Raw genomic sequence first — 13870 nt, 5'->3', positions numbered from 1 at the left:
CGTGATAGCCGCCCCAGCCGCTCCAGTGCCCCGTCTGCCGCTCTGACGCCCCACGCTCCGTCCCCCAACAGGCGATCCGTCCTCCCGCCACCGCGCCGCCCGCCACAACCGCCAGCGGTGCTCACACAGGGAGACCCGCCGCACAGAGGGAGACCCGCCGCAGCTTCGCTCCGTCAGCGGTGCTCTCAGAGACAGACCCGCGCAGCTTGCCTAGCGACGCCGCGCTCCGGCCAGCCGATCTCTGCTGCTCTGGACTATGGTCCCTCGCCTCCCTGCATTGAGCTTCCCGGCTCCCCGCTGAGACACAGCGCTACAGGGAGTACAGGGAAGGGGGGGGGGAATGGGGGACCTGGCTGATTATTGCGTGGCTGCAGCTGCCAGATGCTGCAAGGGGAAAATCACGGTGTAATAGGCTGTTGAGCCTATATATATATTAACAGGCTGCCATATCTATAGAAGTTATTAATACATATCTATAGAAGATATTAATACATAATTAACTGCAGGCAGAGCTTATATTAAATGTGACCTGCCTGTGATTGTATTGTAACCTGCATGTGATTTATCAGTGTATACTAGACTGTGATTATCAGTGTATACTAGACTGTGATTATCAGTGGCAGCAGGTATTGTGACTTCTCCTGTGAGTATCAGTGTAAGCATGGCATGGGGGCCATTTTAATCATGTTTCCTGTTTCTTCCAGTGGTAATTCCAGAACATTCCTGCCCTACATCTCTACGCCACCGGAGGCGCAGGGGTGTTAGTGGGAATTTTGGTTCAGGTTTCACATAGGCCCATGTAAACTGTATTTAGCCATAAAAAAAAAAAAAATATATATATATATATATATATATATATATATATATATATATATATATATATATATTACGCACCTTAAGTACACATTTCTCTATCGTCCTAGTGGATGCTGGGGTTCCTGAAAGGACCATGGGGAATAGCGGCTCCGCAGGAGACAGGGCACAAAAAGTAAAGCTTTAGGATCAGGTGGTGTGCACTGGCTCCTCCCCCTATGACCCTCCTCCAAGCCTCAGTTAGATTTTTGTGCCCGGCCGAGAAGGGTGCAATCTAGGTGGCTCTCCTAAAGAGCTGCTTAGAAAAGTTTAGCTTAGGTTTTTTATTTTACAGTGAGTCCTGCTGGCAACAGGATCACTGCAACGAGGGACTTAGGGGAGAAGAAGTGAACTCACCTGCGTGCAGGATGGATTGGCTTCTTTGGCTACTGGACATTAGCTCCAGAGGGACGATCACAGGTACAGCCTGGATGGTCACCGGAGCCTCGCCGCCGGCCCCCTTGCAGATGCTGAAACAAGAAGAAGGTCCAGAATCGGCGGCATGAAGACTCCTCAGTCTTCTTAAGGTAGCGCACAGCACTGCAGCTGTGCGCCATTTCCTCTCAGCACACTTCACACGGCAGTCACTGAGGGTGCAGGGCGCTGGGAGGGGGGCGCCCTGGGAGGCAATGAAAACCTATTTTTGGCTAAAAATACCTCGCATATAGTCTCCGGGGGCTATATGGAGATATTTAACCCCTGCCAGAATCCGTTAAGAGCGGGAGACGAGGCCGCCGAAAAAGGGGCGGGGCCTATCTCCTCAGCACACAGCGCCATTTTCCCTCACAGAAAGGCTGGAGGGAAGGCTCCCAGGCTCTCCCCTGCAAGAAACAGGGTTAAAACAGAGAGGGGGGGCACTAATTTGGCGTTAAAAATATATAAAAAAGATGCTATAAGGGAAAACACTTATATAAGGTTGTCCCTATATAATTATAGCGTTTTTGGTGTGTGCTGGCAAACTCTCCCTCTGTCTCTCCAAAGGGCTAGTAGGTCCTGTCCTCTATCAGAGCATTCCCTGTGTGTGTGCTGTGTGTCGGTACGTGTGTGTCGACATGTATGAGGACGATGTTGGTGAGGAGGCGGAGCAATTGCCTGTAATGGTGATGTCACTCTCTAGGGAGTCGACACCGGAATGGATGGCTTATTTAGGGAATTACGTGATAATGTCAACACGCGGCAAGGTCGGTTGACGACATGAGACGGCCGACAAACAATTAGTACCGGTCCAGACGTCTCAAAAACACCGTCAGGGGTTTTAAAACGCCCGTTTACTTTAGTCGGTCGACACAGACAGGGACACTGAATCCAGTGTCGACGGTGAATAAACAAACGTATTCCTTATTAGGGCCACACGTTAAGGGCAATGAAGGAGGTGTTACATATTTCTGATACTACAAGTACCACAAAAGAGGGTATTATGTGGGATGTGAAAAAACTACCGTAGTTTTTCCTGAATCAGATAAATTAAATGAAGTGTGTGATGATGCGTGGGTTCCCCCCGATAGAAAATATGGGCGGTATACCCTGTCCCGCCAGAAGTTAGGGCGCGTTGGGAAACACCCCTTAGGGTGGATAAGGCGCTCACACGCTTATCAGAACAAGTGGCGGTACCGTCTATAGATAGGGCCGTCCTCAAGGAGCCAGCTGACAGGAGGCTGGAAAATATCATAAAAAGTATATACACACATACTGGTGTTATACTGCGACCAGCGATCGCCTCAGCCTGGATGTGCAGAACTGGGGTGGCTTGGTCGGATTCCCTGACTAAAAATATTGATACCCTTGACAGGGACAGTATTTTATTGACTATAGAGCATTTAAAGGATGCATTTCTATATATGCGAGATGCACAGAGGGATATTTGCACTCTGGCATCAAGAGTAAGTGCGATGTCCATATCTGCCAGAAGATGTTTATGGACACGACAGTGGTCAGGTGATGCAGATTCCAAACGGCACAAAGGGGTATTGCCGTATAAAGGAAGAGGAGTTATTTGGGGTCGGTCCATCGGACCTGGTGGCCACGGCAACTGCTGGAAAATCCACCGTTTTTACCCTAAGTCACATCTCTGCAGAAAAAGACACCGTCTTTTCAGCTTCAGTCCTTTCGTCCCTATAAGAGTCATATCTGCCCAGGGATAGAGGAAAGGGAAGAAGACTGCAGCAGGCAGCCCATTCCCAGGAACAGAAGCGTTCCACCGCTTCTGACAAGCTCTCAGCATGACGCTGAGACCGTACAGGACCCCTGGATCCTACAAGTAGTATCCCAGGGGTACAGATTGGAATGTCGAGACGTTTCCCCTGCGCAGGTTCCTGAAGTCTGCTTTACCAAGGTCTCCCTCCGACAAGGAGGCAGTATGGGAAACAATTCACGAGCTGTATTTCCAGCAGGTGATAATTAAATTACCCCTCCTACAACAAGAAAAGGGGTATTATTCCACACTATATTGTGGTACTGAAGCCAGAAGGCTAGGTGAGACCTATTCTAAATCTAAAAAAATTTGAACACTTACAAAGGTTCAAATCAAGATGGAGTCACTCAGAGCAGTGATAACGAACCGGGAAGAAGGGGACTATATGGTGTCCCGAGACATCAGGGATGCTTACCTCCATGTCCCAAATTTGCCCTTATCACTAAGGGTACCTCAGGTTCGTGGTACAGAACTGTCACTATCAGTTTCAGACGCTGCCGTTTGGATTGTCCACGGCACCCCGGGTCTTTACCAAGGTAATGGCCGAAATGATGATTCTTCTTCGAAGAAAAGGCGTCTTAATTATCCCTTACTTGGACGATCTCCTGATAAGGGCAAAGTCCAGGGAACAGTTGGAGGTCGGAGTAGCACTATCTCGGATACTGTTACAACAGCAGGGGTGGATTTTAAATATTCCAAAATCGCAGCTGATCCCGACAACAAGTCTCCTGTGCTTAGGGATGATTCTGGACACAGTCCAGAAAAAGGTGTTTCTCCCGGAAGAGAAAGCCAGGGAGTTATCCGAGCTAGTCAGGAACCTCCTAAAATCAGTGCATCATTGCACAAGGGCCATGGTAAAAAAAATGGTGACTTCCTTCGAAGCAATTCCAGTCGGCAGATTTCATGCAAGAACTTTTCAGTGGGATCTGCTGGACAAATGGTCCTGATCGCATCTTCAGATGCATCAGCGGATAACCCTATATCCAAGGACAAGGGTGTCTCTCCTGTGGTGGTTACAGAGTGCTCATCTTCTAGAGGGCCGCAGATTCGGCATTCAGTTTTGGATGTTGGTGACCACGGAGGCCAGCCCGAGAGGCTGGGGAGCAGTCACACAAGGAAAAAATTTCCAGGGAGTGTGATCAAGTCTGGAGACTTTTCTCCACATAAATATAGCTAAGGGTAAATTTATAATGCTCTAAGCTTAGCAAGACCTCTGCTTCAAGGTCAGCCGGTATTGATCCAGTGGGATAAAACATCACGGCAGTCGCCCACGTAAATAGACAGGGCGGCACAAGAAGCAGGAGGGCAGTGGCAAAAACTGCAAGGACTTTTCGCTGGGCGGAAAATCATGTGATAGCACTGTCAGCAGTGTTTCATTCCGGGAATGGAAACTGGGAAGCAGACTTCCTCAGTAGGCACGACCTCCACCCGGCAGAGTGGGAACTTCATGGGGAAGTTTTCCACATGATTGTAAACCGTTGGGAATTACCAAAGGTGGACATGATGGCGTCCCGTCTGAACAAAAAACGGGACAGGTATTGCGCCAGGTTAAGAGACCCTCAGGCAATAGCTGTGGACGTTCTGGTAACACCGTGGGTGTACCAGTCGGTGTATGTGTTCCATCCTCTGCTTTTCATACCTAAGGTACTGAGAATTATAAGACGTAGAGGAGTAAGAACTATACTCATGGCTCCGGATTGGCCAAGAAGGACTTGGTACCCGGAACTTCAAGAGATGCTCACAGAGGACTTATGGCCTCTGCCGCTAAGAAGGGACTTGTTTCAGCAAGTACCATGTCTGTTCCAAGACTTACCGCAGCTGCGTTTGACGGCATGGCGGTGGAACGCCGGATCCTAAGGGAAAAGGCATTCAGGAAGAGGTCATTCCTACCCTGGTCAAAGCCAGAAAGGAGGTGACCGCACAACATTATCACCACATGTGGCGAAAATATGTTGCGTGGTGTGAGGCCAGGAAGGCCCCACGAAGAAATTTCAACTCGGTCGATTCCTGCATTTCCTGCAAACAGGAGTGTCTATGGGCCTCAAATTGGGGTCCATTAAGGTTCAAATTTCGGCCCTGTCGATTTTTCTTCCAGAAAGAATTGGCTTCAGTTCCTGAAGTCCAGAAGTTTGTCAAGGGAGTATTGCATATACAACCCCCTTTTGTGCCTCCAGTGGCACTGTGGGATCTCAACGTAGTTCTGGGATTCCTCAAAACACATTGGTTTAAAACCAGTCAAATCTGTGGATTTGAAGCATCTCACATGAAAAGTGAACATGCTCTTGGACCTGGCCTGGACCAGGCGAGTGTCAAATTGGTGGTTTTTTTCTCAAAAAAGCCCATATCTGTTTGTCCATTCGGACAGGGCAGAGCTGCGGACTCGTCCCCAGTTCTCTCCCTAAGGTGGTGTCAGTGTTTCACCTGAACCAGCTTATTGTGGTGTCTTGCGCCTACTAGGGACTTGGAGGACTCCAAGTTGCTAGATGTGGTCAGGGCCCTGAAAATATAGGTTCCAGGACGGCTGGAGTCAGGAAAACTGACTTGCTGTTATCCTGTATGCACCCAACAAACTGGGTGCTCTTGCTTCTAAGCAGACTTTTGCTAGTTGGATGTGTAATACAATTCAGCTTGCACATTCTGTGGCAGGCCTGCCACAGCCAAAATATGTAAATGCCCATTCCACAAGGAAGGTGGGCTCATCTTGGGCGGCTGCCCGAGGGGTCTCGGCTTTACAACTTTGCCGAGCGGCTATTTAGTCAGGGGCAAACACGTTTGTAAAATCCTACAAATTTGATACCCTGGCTAAGGAGGACCTGGAGTTCTCTCATTCGGTGCTGCAGAGTCATCCGCACTCTCCCGCCCGTTTGGGAGCTTTGGTATAATCCCCATGGTCCTTTCAGGAACCCCAGCATCCACTAGGACGATAGAGAAAATAAGAATTTACTTACCGATAATTCTATTTCTCGGAGTCCGTAGTGGATGCTGGGCGCCCATCCCAAGTGCGGATTATCTGCATTAATTGTACATAGTTACAAAAATCGGGTTATTATTTGTTGTGAGCCATCTTTTCAGAGGCTCCGCTGTTATCATACTGTTAACTGGGTTCAGATCACAGGTTGTACAGTGTGATTGGTGTGGCTGGTATGAGTCTTACCCGGGATTCATAAATCCTTCCTTATTGTGTACGCTCGTCCGGGCACAGTATCCTAACTGAGGCTTGGAGGAGGGTCATAGGGGGAGGAGCCAGTGCACACCACCTGATCCTAAAGCTTTACTTTTTGTGCCCTGTCTCCTGCGGAGCCGCTATTCCCCATGGTCCTTTCAGGAACCCCAGCATCCACTACGGACTCCGAGAAATAGAATTATCGGTAAGTAAATTCTTATTTTTACTGAGTCGTGCAAGTGTCTGTCCTTTGGCTATTGTGGTGTCTGTCTGTATAAGGGGTAAGGCTCCAACACAGACTAAATATAAGGTTTACTACAATGTCTGTACATAAATCTACCACAGATTCAGTTGGTTTGTAGGTTTCCACTCCGGAAGCCGGGTCAGTCCCAGATCCTATGTTAAGCATTGGCAATTCAAATTAACTCTGCTCGACAGGAGCGGTAAGATCGGAGTCTCGGAAGTTACTCCGCCAGCTCTAACGAAGGAGTCTCGGTCTTTCCAAAGGTCCAATTTCCCTTTGGGTACCAGGGTGTTAATTTAACTGGTCTTATAACTTAATGCAGTCTGACAATTATATGTCAAACCTCACAGCGATACCTACGAGTGAGAAGGGAACATTAGACCAGCAGTCAGATAGTGTGGGGTTTTGACAACCATACATTGCTAATAACCAGTGAGTCAGTGTCTCAATTTTTACAGAGACTAAGTAGACTCTAACATCTAATCCGTCGAATTTAATAAATCTTCAATGAGTTATTATTTAGAATATCTGACTAACATTTAACTCTATTTACCCGTTTCCACATCTAAATGGGACACTCCGCCATTGGTGAATTCGTCTGTGACAAACATTATAAAGACCCAAGATACATTTGGGTCACTAGGCGGTCTATGTATGGAAACAATGACGATCACGTTAGACTTATCGTTAATGAGAATCTGCAGAGTATCTCTGTAAAGCTTCTGCTGACGCCTGTTACCTCGATTCTCGCTTTTCATCGTCGCTAGTTTCAGCACAACAAGGCCAGAAGTTGTTTGGTCCTAAATTTGATATTCAGGCCATTGCCGCCTCCGGTATCAAAACGGAAATACTTTGGCCCGACGTTTAATCCCTTTAGACTTCAGTCTTTTCAAGGCTGTGGTACAAAAACAGTCACGACTTGTAACGCCAGGGTGCTAAAGTCAACAAGCCAGTGGCTTGACGGCCTCTTAGGCCATTTCGATTTTCCAATTGTGGAAGCGCGCCTTTACATCCAGACTTCCACTCATGGATGTATCCGCTATTTACAGTTTAAAAGACAAGACTGCCTATGTCGGACGAAATTAGGCGTTTTGGCAGGTTGCCATTCAGTCTCTGCTGGTTTCAGCTGTTTTTTATTTCCAGGCCTGGTACACCAACAGAGTCAGGGTTACTTATTCCCCTCTGTTTGGGGTAACGAAGCCGGAGGGCTCCGTCGCAGTCTCAATCAGCAAGTCACTTACTACAGTTTGAAAATGGATTTACTGCGGTTAGTACTTGCATATTTGGAGCCACAAGATGCATGATTGCGCTTGATCTTCACAATGCGTATTTACCCATTCCGGGTTGGTCATCGCATCACAGGTTCTTGCATTTTGCAATACGCCACAACCATTAACCATTTCAGGTTCTACCGTTTGGCCTCTTGTCAACGCCTCGGGTATTCACCAAAGTGATGTTGGTGATGATAGCTCATCTCAGAGCCCTGGCGGTGACAATCGTTCCATACTTAGACGATCTGCTCATAAGAACTCTGTCTCAACAGAGGTTCCTCTTGATGGCGCTACTAACGTACACCATGGTGGCAGGTCAAGTTCAAAATATAATTCCGTCTGAACGACTTCAATTCCTAGGTATGATTATAAATACGGTAAATCAAAGAGATTTACCTACTACACCAGAAAGAACAAATATACCATCTAGTACAATTAGTGCAAAAGCCACGCACACTAGCGGTACATTGGTGTATTCGCCTATTAGGAACAATGATGTGTTTTCAAAGCGCTTTAGTTCGCCGGGTTTCACTCGCGTTTCCCACAGGGGGGCGAGGGTGTATATACTCTGGACGAGAGTCTCAGAGGTTGAGGAGTTGTAGTTAAAAAGGTCAGCGACAGGGGTTCTAAAACGGATCACGACAGATTGCTGTCTATAAATGTCCTGGAACTCCGTGCAATTTACAATGCACTACATGCTTCGCTTTCAGTCTGTCCAAGTGCAGTCAGACAACGCAACGGGAGTTGCATACACAACAACCAGGGAGGACCGAGAAGCCGCATGGCAATGCGGGAGGTAGCTCGAATCCTCAATTGCCCAGAACACCATTAGGTGATGTTGTCGACGGGGTTCATTCTGGGAGTGGACATCTGTTAGACAGATGATCTCACCCGTCGGGATTTTCATCCAGAAAACTGGGCATTAAATCCAGAGGTGTTTCACTTGTGGTTCCACAGGTGGGGTTACCCTCAGGTGTACATGATGGCATCTCGCCACAATTACAAGATCACAAGGGCAGTGGCGGTGGAGGCTCTCACATTCGTGTGGTCATACAGCCTCGTGTATCTGGCTCCACCGTTTTCCGCTGCTCTCTCCGTTGCTAAAACGGATCATAAGACAGTTCGTCACAGTCATACTAGTGATATCTCATGGGTTTCGGAGAGCTTGTTTCTCGAATCTCCAAGGAATACTCGCACACGATCTTTGCCTGCTCATAATACGTCCAACCTGTTACAACAGGGACCGTTCTTTTACCCCTATTTACCTATGTACAGCGGCTGCGGTTGATGGGGTGGTGGTTCAGACCGCCCTCTTAAGAAAAAACATAGGGCATTCCAGTATCGGTTTTACCAACCATGTTACGAGCTAGAAAGCCGCTTACGGCAGCTCATTATTGCAAAATTTGGTGTGCCTATATAGGTGGGTGTGAAGCTCGGAAGTTTCCGACATCATCTTTCAAGTTACCCGTATTCTGTTCGTTTACAGACGGGGTGGGATGGAGAACTGCGTTTATCTACACTGAGGGTGCAGGTATCTGTGTGGTCAAGTTATTTTCAAAGACGTTTGACTCTATTGCGTCGGTACACACCTTTCTACAAGGTGTCATCAGAGTGCAGCCTCCATTTATCCCACCTACAGCGCCATGCGACTGGAAGCTGGGTTCAGATTTCTTACAGTTTTCATATTTTGAACCCTTACAACATATGGGGATTAAGTTTCTCACTTGGAAAACGTTTTTCTTCTAGCCTTAGATTCGGCAAGGGTTTTGTTTTCACATTTGGGTGCCTTGTATTCAAAGCCACCATATTTGGGTTTTCTCATGACAAAGCAGAACTTCGGACGAATTCCGATTTCTTATTTTTCACATCAATAAACCAATAGTGGTTCCTGTGTTGACAGCACATTCTAGAATTCTGAATGTGGTACACGCATTACGCGTCTATATGTCCCGAACGTCTACAGTTCGTAATACGGATATGTTGTTTGTTCTCTCTGATGCTGCCAACTGGGGTTAGCCAGTTTCTCAGCAGACATTATCCAGTTGGATAAAAATGACTACAAGTCAGGCTTACTTTAAGGCTAAGTTACAGTCGCCTACGTCAGTAATAGCTCATCCCACAGGTTCTGTGGGAATGTCATGATCAGCTGGTCGTGAAGCGTCTACGACGCGGCTACATAGTCTTCAGTGCACACGTTTGTGCGCGTTTTACACGTTATGAAACGGTTGCGGCATCAGCATCTAGCTTTGGCCGCCTACTGTTACAGGTGTCAAACAGCTCTCCCGCCCACGAGGGAAGCTTTGGTACGTCCCAAGAGTACTCCAGTGACCCCTAGTGGATGAAAAAGAAAATAGGATTTTGGTACTTACCAGGTAAATCCTTTTCTTTGAATCCATAGGGGGCACTGGACGCCCACCCAGAGCAATTTTACCTGGGTTGTATTAAGCTCAGAGGAGCTTATGGTAACACATTTTCACCGATTGGTTCAAATTATAAAGGTCTATCGGTTATGGTGTCAACTGTTTAGTTGACAGTAACGTTATGTGTCAACTTTGTTGTTGTCCGTTATGTTATAGGAATTCTCCATTGTCAACCTCTCTATATAGTTCCTGTTCGCTCAGTAAAAAACACTGAGGTCGTACACTGAGGTACTCTGGGATATGGAGGGGTGGAGAGTTCTAAATTTAAATATTCAGTGCCTTTGTTTCTGCTAAGCCGCCCATATCCCAAGAGTACTCCAGTGCCCCCTATGGATTCAAAGAAAAGGATTTACCTGGTAAGTACCAAAATCCTATTTTCTCCACAGGTTCCACAGGGATCCCACGCTGACGCACCTGATTTGAGGATCCTTCTACTCACTAACCTCTTCCCTCTTGTATGGAAGGGGGTGCATGTGTGTTCTTCTCGCCTGATTAGGGCTCTACATGATGCTCCTGCCTTGTTCTTACCATAACGTATATTTTCACATGCGCGTACACCAGTATGCGCATGTGTAAGGGTCTAAACTGCGTTCTCTTCAGAACGGGGCGTTGACTGTCCGTTTAAGGTGAGAGGTCTGGACCATTGCGGCTGCGTGATGTCACACGCAGCCACTGCGACCCTTAACATGGTGGGTAGCCATCTGCCTTCGCAGCTAGGCTGAGTAGGCAGAGGGCTACCCTAAACATGCAAAAGCATCTCCGCCGTGCAATGCTTTCGCATGTCTGCGGGCGGAGTGGTGCTGGATCAGGCATGCAGGCCGGACTTGCCCTGTGCTGGGCGGCCCTCCTTAAGAATTTGATCGTAGATGTGCGTTTTTTTTGTAGGTTTGAATTTCCACCATAATACTAAGGCTTGCACTTGCAATCCGTAGCAATGCACATGCAGGCGGAGGTGCATACCACCGCCTCCCTACATTTGCAATGCATTCGCATCTGAGATGACCATCGCGAACTCCGAAATCATTCAGCACGTGCGCGCAGGGCCTGACCATTGGGGTAAATGCAGTAAGGATCCTTACTGAATCACCCCCTATGTTCCAGAGAACATGCAGCTAGCATCTGCCTGGTTGCTATGGATTACAGCAAGTAAGCTCCTATAGCAACACTTTATTACATAAGCCTTGTTGTATTCTACTCTAAAGACAGAATTCAGACAGCATTTTTTTATTTCTAATTTTCCACCGCTTGATTAATAACTAAACAAAGCACAGGCTACTTTCACTGCAGTGTCTTTATTAATGTTAAACCATCCAGATTTACATTGTATATGGTGTAGGATAATTCCTTCTGGGCCATATTGTCATACATAACATAACACTTTGGCCTCACATTGGCGGGTATGCGATGTAAAGTCGGTCATCTAGGGTGTGGGTTGGAGATGAGCAGCTGACGGGTGGCAGTGACTCTGCCATTCCCTGGTCTTCGGGTCCAGGTTTTGTCGCAGGTGAAAAGAGATTTCGGAGTCGAGCCTTTGTACCTCTGGCGGCTGCTGCCTACTCTGCACATCAAACACGTGGCGGGCCCTGAAATCCTGTGGCATGCGGACCCTATCCTGGGGGCCCCTCGTAGGGAACAGACTCCTCTGGATAGTCTCATAGGGCAGTTTCGGCTGAGAGAGGATTTCTCCTGCAATTGTCCTGATTTGTGGTTGCTCCTGATTATTTTTGGTCAGCATAACGCTGGAGCTGAAGTCTGCTTTCCCAACGTCTTCTGGATGCGTGCCCAGCCGCAGCGCATGAATCCTGTAAATATTTGTGACTGGTGACATGGAAGGGTTGGTGCTTGGGTTCCAGTCACAGGTCTGGGACGTATGAGAATGTTCTCTCTCTATGCTGTGTGATGCTTCTTTCCTCCTGGTCGTAGGTTTTGTTCCCTCTTCTCTGATGTTGCCGTTGTATGAAGATGCGGTATTTGTGCCACCTCGATGTTCTGGCAGTCTAATGTTATTCACAGAACTGCTGGCATGACGCATCGTGTGGGGTTTCTGCAACTTCTGTAAAGGCAGATGCATTTGTTAGTGTGATAATACCAAGACCTAATACATTGTATACATGATCATTGTTTCATATTATTGTGGATTTGACCGCACGGACTTCCTGTACCTGCTTCATGTGAGCCTCACACCACTACTTCCAGCTTCTAACTATAGGTACCACCTTTCTTCCATTCACCTCCATGCATTATGGGCCTAATTCAGACCTGATTGTAGCAGCAAATTTGTTGGCAGATGGGCTAAACCATGTGCAGTGCAGGTGGGGCAGATGTAACGTGCAGAGAGAGTTAGATTTGGGTGGGGTGTGTTCAAACTGAAATCTAAGTTGCAGTGTAAAATAAAGCAGCCATTATTTACCCTGCACAGAAACAATATAACCCACCCAAATTTAACTCTCTCTGCACTTGTTAAATCTGCCCACCCTGCAGTGCACATGGTTTCTCTTACGTCCTAGAGGATACTGGGGTCCATTTAGTACCATGGGATATAGATGGGTCCACTAGGAGCCATGGGCACTTTAATAATTTGATAGTGTGGGCTAGCTCCTCCCTCTACGCCCCTCCTACCAGACTCAGTTTAGACAATGTGCCCGGAGGAGTCGGTCACGCTGAAGGAAGCTCCTGAAGAGTTTTCTGCATTTATTATTTATGTTTGTTATTTTCAGGCAGGGTTGGATGGCACCAGCCTGCCTGCTTCATGGGACTTAGGTGGGGGAATGGCCCAACCTCTTGAAGGGTGAGCCTGCTGACCGGACACTGAGCTCCTGAGGGACCTATTCGCAAGCCCCACCACGGCGAGCGTACAGTCCCGCAGCAGGCCGCCACCCCTAACAGAGCCAGAAGAATGAAGAGTGGTTGGTACTGAGCCGCCTCCCATTATGGCGGCATGAGGGTACGGAGACGCACTGCTTCTACAGGGGGCGGAATGCGTCTCCGGACACAGTACACGACTGCGTCCCCGTACAATGTACACAGTACCCATACTGGCATAACATCCTTAAAATGGTTCTCTCCATTTTAAGCCCCAGATTCCTCAGCCAGTATAAAATAAGCGGGCAGACTGTGTGCCATTGAAGGGGCGGGGCTTCACTGAGAGGATCCAACAGCTCACCAGCGCCATTTTCCCTCTGCAGTGGACACAGACGCTGATGGGACAGGGACGCGCAGCTCCTCCAGTGTGACTCCAGATTACCTCAGAGGTACCAGGGGGTCATAGCTGGGGGGGAGCGACTATTAGTGTACTAAGTCCCCTATCAAGGTACGTAGTCTGTGACCCAGCTAAGCTTGGCATTAGCGATAACGGCGCTGTGGGGGCTGGCTCCAAACAACTGTGTCTCCCTGAAGGGCTCTTTGTGGGTTAATTGTGCTTTAACCTTTTCCTGTGTGTGTGTGTGTGTGTGTGTGTGTGTGTGTGTGTGTGCTGTCACATTACATTGTCAGGCAGAGAGTGTGTGTCTTGTACCGCAGAGTGTTCCTCTTCACCAGGGGGCTCACAGGTTAGCGGGGCTGAACTGGAATGGGTTAATTCTCTTAAGGGAACTCTTTCTACAAAATTGTCCCGCAATGAGAAAGAGACGCAATACTTAAAACAGACTGTGGATGAGTTTATGAAAAGAGACTCAGGGGGTCATTTCGAGTTGATCGCTCGGCCGCCACCCACTGGGAGTGTATTTTAGC

General features: G+C 47.9%; 1 protein-coding gene across 2 annotated transcripts in view; it reads right to left on the bottom strand.

Annotated features, from left to right (window-relative positions):
* Nucleotides 1–11414: 11414 nt before the first annotated feature.
* ANKRD53 (ankyrin repeat domain 53) overlaps nt 11415–13870 on the bottom strand; it is a 152947-nt gene continuing 150491 nt past the window's right edge. For both annotated transcript variants that reach the window (XM_063925307.1, XM_063925306.1), the window contains one exon: nt 11415–12194. In XM_063925307.1, the coding sequence (XP_063781377.1) occupies nt 11562–12194 (633 nt within the window). In that variant the 3' untranslated portion in view covers nt 11415–11561. The remainder of the gene's footprint in view (nt 12195–13870) is intronic.

Source organism: Pseudophryne corroboree, chromosome 1, assembly GCF_028390025.1.
Source record: "Pseudophryne corroboree isolate aPseCor3 chromosome 1, aPseCor3.hap2, whole genome shotgun sequence".
Taxonomy (NCBI): Eukaryota; Metazoa; Chordata; class Amphibia; order Anura; family Myobatrachidae; genus Pseudophryne; species Pseudophryne corroboree.
Note: the sequence above shows the minus strand (reverse complement) of the source record. Positions and strands in the feature narration are given on the sequence as shown.